The 13,611-nt window shown below is 43.9% G+C and overlaps 1 protein-coding gene across 1 annotated transcript in view; it reads left to right on the top strand.

Moving 5' to 3' along the window:
- Positions 1–13,611, top strand: part of SPOCD1 (SPOC domain containing 1) — a 235,509-nt gene that overhangs the window by 159,923 nt on the left and 61,975 nt on the right. Inside the window, exons 11-12 of the mRNA XM_077481969.1 lie at positions 1,686–1,836; positions 6,216–6,305. Coding sequence (XP_077338095.1) covers positions 1,686–1,836; positions 6,216–6,305 — 241 coding nt within the window. The remainder of the gene's footprint in view (positions 1–1,685; positions 1,837–6,215; positions 6,306–13,611) is intronic.

The following is a 13,611-nucleotide window of genomic DNA, read 5'->3' as shown; positions in this document are numbered from 1 at the left end:
ACCATCTGTTCGTGTACTCAAGCTGAAACGAACTTGGGTTCTGCAGCAGGACAATGATCCTAAACACACCAGCATGTCCACCACCGAATGGCTGAAGAAAAACAAAATGAAGACTTTGGAGTGGCCTAGCCAAAGTCCTGACCTGAATCCTATTGAGATGTTGTGGTATGACCTTAAAAAGGCCGATCATGCTCGAAAACCCTCTAATGTAACTGAATTAGGACAATTCTGCAAAGATGAGTGGGCCAAAATTCCTCCAGGACGCTGTAAAAGCCTCATTGCACGTTATCGCAAACGCTTGGTTGCAGTTGTTGCTGCTAAGGGTGGCCCAACCAGTTATTAGGTTTAGGGGCAATCACTTTTTCACACAGGGCCCTGATGGTTTGGATTTTTTTTCACCTTTAATAATAAACACCTTCATTTACAAATTGCATTTTGTGTTTACTTGTGTTGTCCTTGACTATTGTTTAATTTGGTTTGATGTTCCTAAACACTTAAGTGTGACAAACATGCAAAGGAACAGGAAATGAGGAAGGGGGCAAACACTTTTTCACACCACTGTATATATATATATATATATATATACAGTATCTCACAAAAGTGAGTACACCCCTCACATTTTTGTAAATTATTTTACCTGTTTCAAGTACCATTGAGTGCTCACTACTTGGTCTGTTGAATATATATATATATAGTATCTCACAAAAGTGAGTACACCCCTTACATTTTTGTAAATATTTTATTATCTTTTCTTGTGACAACGCTGAAGAAATGACACTTTGCTACAATGTAAAGTAGTGAGTGTACAGCTTGTATAACAGTGTAAATTTGCTGTCCCCTTAAAATAACTCAACACACAGCCATTAATGTCTAAACCGCTGGCAACAAAAGTTCAGCTTTCATTAGGCAATCATGATTCATGATAAACTGTATATGCCTCTGCATAATAGACAATGTTTATGCATTTATTCAGGTGCATCACCAACTGTAGTATTATGATATGTACATTGATTACATCATAACTACTTGTAACATACAGCTAGTTGTTATACGATTAGAAGGTCTACCTAATATAGTTACATAGTAGGTGAGGTCAAAAAAATACACAAGTCCATCAAGTCCAACCTATGTGTGTGATTATATGTCGGTATTACATTGTGTATCCCTGTATGCTGTGGTCGTTCAGGTGCTCATCTAATAGTTTCTTGAAACTAACGATGCTCCCCGCTGAGACCGCCGCCTGTTGAATGGAATTCCACATCCTTGTCACTCTTACAGTAAAGAACCCTTTACGTAATTTAAGGTTAAACCTCTTTTCTTCTAATTTTAATGAGTGGCCATGAGTCTCGTTAAACTCCCTTCCAGAAAAAAGTTTTATCCCTATTGTGGGGCCACCAGTATGGTATTTGTATATTGAAATCATATCCCTTCTCAAGCGTCTCTTCTCCAGAGAGAATAAGTTCAGTGCTTGTAACCTTTCCTCATAACTAATATCCTCCAGACCCTTTATTAGCTTTGTTTCCCTTCTTTGTACTCGCTCCATTTCCAGTACATCTTTCCTGAGAACTGGTTCCCAGAACTGGACAGCATACTCCAGGTGCGACCAGACCAGAATTATCGTTTTAGCTCTGGAATGAATCCCCCTTTTAATGCATGTCAATAAATGATAATTTTTCTATTTCCAGAGATGATTTTTCTATTTCCAGAGATGATTTGAATGTGGAACCTCAAGGGATATCTCTAGCTATCTGGAAAGGATTCATCCAAATGTTTTCGATAAAGCAGTTCAAAGTTACAGCCGATCAAGTGTCTGGTTACAGTACCCACCTTTGCCAGGTGAGCCTTTCATTAAATACACTGTTGCTGTGTCCACTGTTGTGTGCCTCTTAAGATATGACAGCTAGTTGTTTAGACCCAAACATATTTTACAATACATTGTCTTAGAATTTATCCAGTGGATTTCAGATAATAAAAAGCAATACATTTTTATGTTTTCCATCTGTGCTAGTTTATTCCTTTAATTAAGTTTTAATATATTCCTCTTGTCAAACATATTACTGTAGGCTATAAATCACTTGTACTTACTTACTGTTATAATAGTGAACTTCAATTGACTATAAAAAACTCAAAGATCTGTTAGAGTAAATTATTTCATAACACATCACTTCTTAACAAACAATTCAAATTACAATAGCTCAGTTAAATGTCATTATGTGGTGCTTCCTATCCATGTAGATATTGGTAATTTAGACTTAATAATGCACCCCTTTCTTGAAGTGCTCATGACAGTTTGTATAACCGTATCAGTATTAACATCATACTGCAATGTGAGTCAATGCTGTTTATGAAGACTGCAGGTTAGCTTTCCTTAATAATGTGAACTGAAACTAGAGTGTATTTCTCTTTCGTTCATTGACGGAAACAGCATCTTCATCTTGACCTTAGGGTTATATCACCCCTCTCTAGAGCCTTAGTTATAGCCAGTAGGACTGACCCCTGGGTGCTACTGTGCAAGTGTTCCTGTTTTTAACACTTTCTGCCTAGTCCTCTCCTAAATGGACAATATAACCTTAAGGTCAAGATGAAAATGTGTCCGTCAATGAACTTCAGAGAAAGGGATTTTACGGTGAGTACAAAAATCCTATTTTTCAGTAAATCCATATCGCAATTATTCTGTACACTTCATACTTATTCATATTATTTTATTTGAGTTTTAAGTAGGGTATTGTCAAGATTGCCTTATATCCTGCAATAAATTGTTAAGAATGTTTGGATTCCCTTTGAAGTTCTGTGACCTTTATGAATACACTAACTGCAGTCTGTTGCTTTTATATGGTCACTGAAATATTTGTAGAATCAATATTGCCGTATCAGTATTGTTGGAGATTCTAACTAGTTCTTCGAAGTGCCTATTGCATTTGCTGTAAACTATGAGTGTAAAAAGAGCATGTTATGCCACATTATGTTTGTGCAGTGTAAATGCAGTCTGCCAACTGTTAGGCCGCGTACACACGCGCGGACTGTTCGCCCAACCTTGTTCGGCAAACAGTTTGTCAAACAGTCCGCTCAAAATTTGCATGAGCGGACTTGCCCACACACGAGCGGACTGTTTGACGAACAAGGTTGGGCAAACAGTTCGCTCAACTTTTGAAATGAACGGACTCGCCCACGTAAGGCGGAGGCAAGTCCGCCCATTTCGAGCGCGTGTACAGGTAGGCGGGGCCCGCGAAGGAGACGTCGCGGGCTCCGCCGCCTGGAATGGGCTTAAAGGGGAACCCCAACGCCGAAAAAAATCGGCGTGGGGGTTCCCCCCAAGTCCACACCAGACCCTTGTCCGAGCACGCTACCCGGCCGGCCAGGAAAGGGGGGCGAGCGAGCGCGCCCCCCCTCCTGAGCCGTACCAGGCCGCGTGCCCTCAACATGGGGGGGTGCCTTGGGGAAGGGGGGGGCCGCGCGGCCCCCCCACCCCAAAGCACCTTGTCCCCATGTTGATGAGGACAAGGGCCTCTTCCCGACAACCCTGGCCGTTGGTTGTCGGGGTCTGCGGGCGGGGGGCTTATCGGAATCCGGGAGCCCCCTTTAAGAAGGGGGCCCCCGGATACCGGCCCCCCACCCTATGTGAATGAGTATGGGGTACAATGTACCCCTACCCATTCACCTGTGAAATAAAGTACAAAAAAAAACACAACACAGGGAAAAAATATTTTATTGCACAGCTCCGGGGGTCTTCCGTCTTCGGGGGTCTTCTCGCCGGACTCCTCCGCTATGTGTGTGTAGCTCTTTTGCCAGCGGAGGAGTCCGGCTTTCTTCCTCCCCGCCGCCGGCCTCTTCTCCCGACTTCGGGGGTCTTGTCCCCCTCTTCGGTTCTTCTGCCGGGCCACCGCGCCTGGTCCGGTGGCCCGGTCTTCTGTCGCCGTCTTCCGTTCTTCTGTCGCCGCCTTCGGTTCTTCTGCCGGGCCACCGCGCCTTCTTGTAGCTCTTTTACAGGCGGTGGCCCGGTCTTCTGTCGCCGTCGCCGCCTTCCGTTCGTGTTCTTCTTCTTGTTCTTCTTGTTCTTCTCCAGGCGATGTTGACACGTCGCTCCCTCCGGCCGGAATGCCAGAGCCGCCCTGCGCTGTGACTTATATAGTGACAATGGGGCGGTGTCACATGGTATATGTCACATGGGTTGATGTCACATGGTGACCCCGCCCCCTTACGATGTCATAGTCCCCATGTGACATCAACCCATGTGACCAACCCATGTGACATATACCATGTGACACCGCCCCATTGTCACTATATAAGTGACCGCACAGCGCGTCCCCGGCATTCCGGCCGGAGAGCTCGTCGAGTCAACATCTCCAGGAGAAGAACAAGAAGAACAAGAAGAAGAACACGAACGGAAGGCGGCGACGGCGACAGAAGACCGGGCCACCGCCTGTAAAAGAGCTACAAGAAGGCGCGGTGGCCCGGCAGAAGAACCGAAGGCGGCGACAGAAGAACGGAAGACGGCGACAGAAGACCGGGCCACCGGACCAGGCGCGGTGGCCCGGCAGAAGAACCGAAGAGGGGGACAAGACCCCCGAAGTCGGGAGAAGAGGCCGGCGGCGGGGAGGAAGAAAGCCGGACTCCTCCGCTGGCAAAAGAGCTACACACACATAGCGGAGGAGTCCGGCGAGAAGACCCCCGAAGACGGAAGACCCCCGGCTGTGCAATAAAATATTTTTTCCCCCTGTGTTGTGTTTTTATTTGTACTTTATTTCACAGGTGAATGGGTAGGGGTACATTGTACCCCATACTCATTCACATAGGGTGGGGGGCCGGTATCCGGGGGCCCCCTTCTTAAAGGGGGCTCCCGGATTCCGATAAGCCCCCCGCCCGCAGACCCCGACAACCAACGGCCAGGGTTGTCGGGAAGAGGCCCTTGTCCTCATCAACATGGGGACAAGGTGCTTTGAGGTGGGGGGGCCGCGCGGCCCCCCCTTCCCCAAGGCACCCCCCCATGTTGAGGGCACGCGGCCTGGTACGGCTCAGGAGGGGGGGCGCGCTCGCTCGCCCCCCTTTCCTGGCCGGCCGGGTAGCGTGCTCGGACAAGGGTCTGGTGTGGACTTGGGGGGAACCCCCACGCCGATTTTTTTCGGCGTTGGGGTTCCCCTTTAAGCCCATTCCAGGCGGCGGAGCCCGCGACGTCTCCTTCGCGGGCCCCGCCTACCTGTACACGCGCTCGAAATGGGCGGACTTTCCGAGCGGGAACAGTCCGCTCATTTCGAAAGTACAGCGGACAGGCCCACACACGGGCGGACTGTTCGCTCAAACACAGTTTCAGCGGACAGTTTTTCGGAATTTCCGAAAGACTTTGTCCGTCCAACTGTCCGCTGAAACTGTCCGCTGAAAGCCCACACACGAGCGGACTGTCCGCCCAAACACTGTTCAGCTGACAAGGTTGGGCGAACAGTCCGCCCGTGTGTACGCGGCCTTACACTGTGAAATTTCAGTAAGCCCAATCCACTCCAGCCAAAATAAGGCTTACCTATAGGTACTGTAAATATCTTCTAAAACGCGCGCCGTTCAGGAGATATTTACTGTATACTGCGCCAATGATGTCATCGGCACATGCGCTCTTAAGGAATATCCGCCTGTGCTGTTTCTTCAGCAGTGTGTGCTGTGACCGGCGGCTCCGGCGCGAATGTGTGGGAGTGATGTCACGCGGCTTCGGTCAGTCACACAGCCCCAGAAGGAAGAAGGGCAAAGATGGATGCGGCCTCCAGCATAAAGGTGCGTGCTTCGTTTGCAGATAAGTGTCACATAATGTGCTAGTATGCAATGCATACTAGCACATTATGTCTTTACTTTGCAGGGAAGAAGAAAGGAAGAAAAACCCATGAGGGTTTACTTCTTCTCTAAGGCTGTACCCCAGGCCGAAACACAAATGAATGCCATTACGTATGTATTAAATACAAATGGATACATGTATTTTAAATGCAACTAGTATTAAAGCAGTTGTAAACTTTCCTAAAAAAAAAAAAATCCTCCTGCACATTATGAAATACTTACCTTAGAACGAAATCACGACGAGCTGTCACCACTGACAGGGCTTCCATCTTCACTCAGTTTCCTTCCCGGGTTCACTGGCTGCGGCCGTTTGGAAATGGCAAAAATCCAAAACATCCATATTAATTCTGTTTGTATATTACCTTGACTAGCTTTTACATTTTTTCATGTGTTTTGTACAGGAATTGCCAAATGTCATCACATCCAAAGGCTTCATCTGTCCAGAATCTGTGTGGGAATTTGTGGACCTTATTTGGCCAGCTTCTACTAAGGTACTGACTAATTCACTATAAGAAAGATTCTTAAGCCTCTTACACACGATCGGATTGTTGGCCAGTAGAGCGCCAGACTTTTGTCCGAAGGGCATGTGCTGGAAACTTGTCTTGCATACAAACGGTATGTAATTGTCGCCCAACAAACACAAGTGTAGTGACGTATTACGTAGAATTTCAGCTTTTGAGTGCCACCCTTTGGGCAATTTCTGCTAATGTGTTTGGTAAGCATTTATTCTGAGTATGCGTGTTTGTACTTTGGATTTTTGTGTGATGGACTTGTGTACACATGATACGAAAATCTGACAACAGACCGTTGCCCGCCAAAAATTTACTAGCCTGCCATCCAACATATGTTGGCGGAAAGTTGGACAACAATTGTCTGAAGGCAATACTAATGGTTGTATTTTTGGCAAACAGTCTGTCATCACACAATTCTCTGCCGAAAATCCGATCGTATGTACGAGGCTTAAGGTTGGGTTCACACTGTAGTACGGAGCGGCTCACAGCAGGGGTCTGGTGCCTCCCTTGTTCACTGTTTCAGGTCTGATTTCAGTCCGAATTGTTGGCTGAATTCGGACCTGAAATGGACCAAAAGGTGCACAGGATTCCTGTGCAATTAGCTCCGGAGATGCTCTGGAGATGTGTGAATCAGCACCATTGAGAGCCGGTTACAATCTCCTGACATGCTTACTCCTGAAAAACGGAACATTTTAGGCTGGGTTCACACTATTGCGAATTGGAGGATGCGGATTTGCCTGCATTCCAATTCGCAATAGGGTGAACCCAACCTAAAATGTTCAGTTTTTCAGGAGTAAGAATACCAGGAAGCTGTAACAAATTTATGTTTAAATCCTTCGGTTATTTTTTACAGGGCAGATATTTTTTTACATTGTCTACTAACTTTAAGTCGTTCTAAATTCTATTTTTTTTTTTTACTTTAGTGCATTCCCTGCATTAAGATAAAAAAATACTAAATATAGCGCCCCCCCCCCCCCCCCCCCCCCAATACCTGACTCCTCTCTCGATCCAGCGCTCTCCCATCTGCAGAAGTGTTAGCCTAGTATCACTGGAGACTGTGAACAGTGAGAATCATAGGCTCCTGCTGCTGTCAGTCAATGCGGGGGCGTGGCCAAGGCATGCTGTGTTGTCTATGGATGCACACAGCTTAGCTTGGGAGCACACTTGCACAGGCTTCCTATGGGGGCTCCCTCAGGAAGAAGAAGAGAGCGCTGGGGGACTGCCAAAGGTGAAGCAATGGACTGCCCCTGTGCAATATTGTACAGAGCAAGAAAGCATAATACATTTTTTATTTACATTTTTAGATTTTAGAACCATACCAAGATATAAGAATGTGAAAAAAAATAGCAAATACCTATAAGCCGCGAACCCTTTAGAACAATAAATGTGAATAAATATAAATTGTGCTAAATAACTTTTTTAAGGAGCAGCTGGTAGTGCGACCAAGGGTCTAATGATGTGTTAAAGAAATCAAATACATTTCATACCACGATAGAACCCCTTTATTATAAAGGTTTTTTTTATAATACACAATGAAGAGCTCCTTCTTGTTATCTCTCAATACATGATCAATCATGTGAGTATGCTGGGCCCTGGATCGGTCTCTCCCTTCAGAAGGCACACTCCTATAGAGGTCGACCGATATGGGTTTTTCTCTGGCCGATATTTAGAAATCATGGCGGCCGATAGCCGATATATGATGCCGATTTTTTTGGGCCGATATGTTAGGCCGATTTTATTTTATTTATTTATTTTTAATCCCCCTTGATCTAACACACCTTTCCCACTGGGGCGTTTTTTAAGGCGCTTTTGGGCTAAAAATAGCGCCTGTAAAGTGCCTGCAAAATGGCTCCCCTGCAGTCTGTGTGAAAGACAGAGTGCTTTCACACTGAGGCGATGCGCTGGCAGGATCTTAAAAAAAAAAAAGTCCTGCAAGCAGCACGTTTGGAGTGGTGTATACCGCTCCTCCACCACTCCTGCCCATTGATATGAATGGGCACCACTGCCGAAGCGCATGCAATGCGATTTGGCAGCGGTGCTTCATGGGCGCATTTAACCTCTTCCTTGGCTGCTAGCTGGGTTATATGTGCCCCACTAGCAGCCAAATAGCACCGCTAAAATGATGGTCAAGAGCCGCTAAAACTTGCGTTTTACCATCAACGCCTGCCCACTCCAGTGTGAAAGCAGCCTTCATAAGTGATACAGAAAATTTCTTACACTTAAAGCGGAGGTCCACCCTAAAATGGACCTTCCGCTCATCGGATTCCTCCCCCCCTCCGGCGCCACAATTGGCACCTTTCAGGGGGGAGGGGGGTGCAGTTACCTGGATAATCCAGGTAACTGCACCCACTTCCGGGCTAGCTCTCTGCGGAAAGGGGCGTACATTACGCCCCTTTCCGCAAGTGCCCGCCCCCTTCCGCAAGTGCCCGCTGCCTGCTGGGAAACACACAGATCCCAGAGGCAGCGGGGACCATCCTCATTGCGCAGCACGGCTCGCGCATGGGCAGTAGGGAACCGGGCAATTAAGCCGAAAGGCTCCATTTCCTGATTCCCATACCCAAGATGGCGGCAGCAGCACTCGAGTGTCGATCTAGAGATCGGCTTCGGGTGCCGGCATCGCGGGCGCGCTGGACAGGTAAGTGTCACTATTTTAAAAGTCAGCAGCTGCAGTATTTGTAGCTGCTGGCTTTTAAAAAAAAAAAAAAAACGTGGAGTCCCGGCGGACTCCCGCTTTAAACATTTATTAAACAAAACAAACCTCCAATCAGTTTACTTGTATGTATGATCTAGATTAAAAAAAAAAAAAACCTATATATTAAATAAAAACGGGTAGTCAAAACTTTTGGACAAAAAAAAAAAAAATGGGCTAACTTTACTGTTTTTATTTTATTTTTATTTTTTAAATGGTGTATTTTTTTCCCAAAAAAATGCATTTGAAAGACCTCTGTGCAAATGCCTTGTGACATAAAATATTGCAACAACCGCTATTTTATTCCCTAGGATCTCTGCTAAAAAAATATCTATAATTTTTGGGGGGTCTAAGTGATTTTCTGGCAGAAAATACAGGATTTTTACTTGTAAGCAACAAGTGTCAGAAAAGATTTAGTCTTTAAATGGTTAAACTGAGAACTTCTACACAGAGATGACTTCATTCATTCAGAAGTGTAAACATTGTATCATTTAGTTCTTTTCTTGGCAGCCTGCCCAGAGAGGAGGAAAGTGTTGCTATGACGACTCAGGCAACTCACACTGACTTCTTACAGAAGTCATTTCAAAGTCCTGCTGTAGAATCAGCTTTTTATCAACACAATCGGCCGATGCCGATTATTTAAAAAACGGCAAATATCGGCCGATATATCGGTCGACCTCTACACTCCTATTGGTATCTGCACTTAGTCTGACTACCTGTAATGGGTGTCAATTTCTTCTGGTGAGTAGATTGTTTGCCTGGTGGTGGTGGAAGACCTTATCTCACCCAGTTTGCAAGGATTCGCATCACTCACATTAATAGAAGATTTTGGTGGTGGTTCCCGGACATTTAATTTGAATTTCAGTTTTCTTTGGAAATTATATGGACATTTGTCATTAGTGCTTCAGCACATATGTTTTATGAATTCACCTATGATTTTTCACCACTATTATTTGCTTATGTATGTATATTTGAGTACTTAGAGCGCGGTGTGAAATTTATTTGATTTCTTTAACACAAGATATAAGAATGACCAGCACAGAGATATATGCCCATCTTTGAGTAAGTTGTTGAACTGTAGGAACCAGCCATGATTGTTGTGCGACCATGATTGCTTAACTTTTTAACGTAGAAAATTGGTGGAGCACACCTGCTCACAGATTTTTTTTTTTAACAGGACATTTGCTTGTGCAACAGATGGCTTCCAACCTCAGAAAGCATTCATTTATTTTCCTGTAGGGGGCAGAGTGGGCCTTGTTGGGTCATAGGTTGTAATAATCAGGCCGTCGATGCTTACTCGTAGTAAATACAGTTGAAAAAAATAGTCTATCAAGTTCAACCTACTGATTTTAATACTGTTTTATTACTCTTGTAACAGAAGAAGGAAAGCTGCTAAGTTAATTTTACAGCAGATATAATTATCTTATTATTTTTGTTTACATAACCTTGCAGTTTTTATTGTCTGTATTATTTGATAGATTAAAACAGAGGCCTGCTAATTTAAAGGCTTTTTATATAACTTCTTATAATTGGGTTTATAACCTTAATACAGTCCCAGAACATGTTTCAGTCAACATCTGATGGACGGACAGGGGCAGGAGTATAGGATATAGATCTTTTGGAAATGTTACTCTTTTTTTTTTTTTTTTTTTTATTAGACCTCTTTTATTTATCATACACAGCCCAGTCCTAACCCAATTAGAACATAATGTTGTTATACCTTGTAGGGCAACCCTAGCATTCCTGACCACTAGCAGTGCAGATAGCACAGCTTACTTGAATAATGTAATTGCTCAGAGTAGAATAGTTCAGATGGTATATAAGCTGCACTGGTGCTTCATCTGGGAGGCTGTCTGGAGAGTCTTGACAAATAATGCGGTCTTATGTCTAATATCCTGTTACATATACAGGTTAGTAATTATACACACCCTGTTCAGTATGTATCTTGAGTGTGCCAAATATACTTAAAGGGATTGTTGATATGTAACAATAAAGTTTATAATTTTTTTTATATATTTATATGTAGTTGATTATGCCCTTTAAAGTCCCACAAAGTGGTTCTTGTTGGTTCCAGTGATATCTTCTTCCTCCGCCGCCGCTGACCCACTAAGAAAAAAAAAAAAGGCTCCCTTCGTTGTGTCAGCTCTGCTGTCTGCCATTTCCTATATAGCCATTAGGCATGGCCATTCAGTGACATCACCTGGAGAACCCACCCCTTGTGACACAAAATCAACTGGTTTTGTGTTTATTGAAAGTCAGCAGCTACTAAAAGTGTAGCTGCTGACTTTTAGGCTACTTTCACACTGAAGGCGTTTTTCAGGCATTTATTTATATAAAAATAGCGCCTGTAAAGCACCTAAAACTGCCTCCCATGCCATCCGAGTGTGAAAGCCAGAGTGTGAAACACTGAGCGTTGCACTTGCAGGATGTTACAAAAGGTCCTGCAAGCAGCATCTTTGCGGCAGTTTTGGAGCGTTGTACACAGCTCTCCTAAACTACCCCTGCCAATTGGAATGCATGTGGTGCTTCCGAAGCACCACAACATGGTGGTTTTAACCCTTCAGCTGGGTGCGGGTGTTAAAAGCGGCCGAAAAGCGTCACTAAAACAGGTAAAGCGCAGCTAAAATGAGCGTCACTTTACCGCTAACGCGGCACGGCCCCAGAGTGAAAGTAACCATAATAAACACACACACACTGTTTCACGGTCCAGCTATGCAGGCGCCCAAACCTTCGCTCCTCTCTCCCATGCCTGTTTGCGTTGCTGGCATTACTATGGTGGGCTTGCGGCTTCACAGGTGGGTGAGCATGCGTGGGTCGCACTGCTTGTCGTGAATGGCCATGTAATCTTCTGGGACCTGTGACGTTACCCAGAAGATTGCAGGGAGGGAGGGGCCACTTAAGGTGAGAGGAGGAGTTGTCTGGGCGGGCCGGTGCGGAAGTGGGAGCTGGGTACCAGTCTAAACCAGGTACCCCCCCAAATGTGGCATGTCGGGGTAAGAAGTACTTAAAGCAGTAGTTCCACTTTTGGGTGGAACTCTGCTTTAAGGGGTATATAGATGCAAGAGCTACAGTGGTTAGGAAAGAGAATCCCTTTATGTCAGGCATTATTTGTGTTTTCTTTATGCATGCATTGTATGCTATTAAATATGGATGGAATTAGAGGCATGCTACTACAGTATAATTTCCTTTCTTGTGAGAATTTACAATGCCTTGTATGATGTTGATACAATAACAAGCTTCTTCTTAACCTTGTTGTTTTTTTCTTTTTTCTTTTTTTTTTTGTTATCTTTCTTGGCACAAACATTTCTTATTTATCTACTCACCACGCCTCATTTGTAGTATACACTTGGCAGCCTTCATGTTGAAATCACAGTTATCTGATCCTTAAAGCACTGCCTGTGTAGATTATCAATAGCTAAATGCTCAAGGCACTTGCTGCTGGTGTTATCCGGAGCAGATCATTTTATCTCCCTGTGAAAATTTTCTGATATTTAAAATATATGGGTATATTTTAAAGCGATCGGTACTCTGAAAAGGTTTTAATGATTGTGGGGGTCAAGGTAATTATTCCTAGGCAAATTTTTAGCCATTCCAAAGATTGGGGGTCTAAGTATCAAGTCAGGCAATTTGATCTCTTCTGCAGTAAAAGAAAAAGTTTTACAATTTATAAAATTATTATTAAATTAAAAACAAACATTTCAAAGGGGTATCTCCCCCCCTTCCATAACAAGCATGTAAAAATATTGTGTGCTTGGGACACAGCTGCTAATAAACCTCTGAAAATGTAAAGTATTACTAAACCTTACATGTGGGGCTGCATTTGTTTTTTGTTTTAGACTTTTTTTCCTTTATTTCACCTGATGATCGGGCCAGTAACACACTTCCTGTCTTAAGCTGGCTATACATTATGCAATTTTTATTGTTCAATTTTCTTTAGATTTACCTTCAGATATGTAGTGCAAGAGCGTGCCTGATTGCATACAAATTGAAAGTGTTTAGGTTTGACCTCATATGGTTTTGGTAAATCTGAAGGAAAATTATACCAGAAAAAATGTGTAGCCAGCTTGAGAGTTTCTGCATTGTGGATGTATGAGCAGAGACAGCTTTAGGCTGGATTCACACCTAGGCATTTTTGTGCTTTTTGCTTTTTGCAGATTTGCACTACAGTCCATTCACCATGGTTTCCTATGGAACACGTTCTGTAGTGCAAATCTGCAAAATGCAAAAAGCACTAAAAATGCATAGGTGTGAATCCAGCCTTAGAAAGTAGCAATATTAGCCTGGAGGGAGGGGAGTGCTAGACTAGCTAATTTAGATGGATTTGACTAAAATGTAAAGCTAAACTCCAGCTAACCGTTCATAAGCAATTGCATCAAACTTTTTTTTTTTCTTTTGGGATAAATATTTTACATAGATGAACTAAAGATGACCATTGTAAGCACTCTTATCGGTGGTAAATAGTTTGTCTCAACCCTCTACCTACAATTTTCTCTGGACAGCTTGGTCTGAAGTTGAAAAACAGCAGACTTACTGGTCAAATCACCAAGTGAAAATAAAGGCAAAATGTCTTAAAAAATAAAACGAATCCAGACATCA

The sequence above is a fragment of the Lithobates pipiens genome, unplaced genomic scaffold (genome assembly GCF_037356315.1).
Source record: "Lithobates pipiens isolate NorthernLeopardFrog02 unplaced genomic scaffold, aLitPip1_a1.2 Scaffold_16, whole genome shotgun sequence".
Classification (NCBI taxonomy): domain Eukaryota; kingdom Metazoa; phylum Chordata; class Amphibia; order Anura; family Ranidae; genus Lithobates; species Lithobates pipiens.
This window is presented reverse-complemented; position numbering and strand designations above follow the sequence as displayed.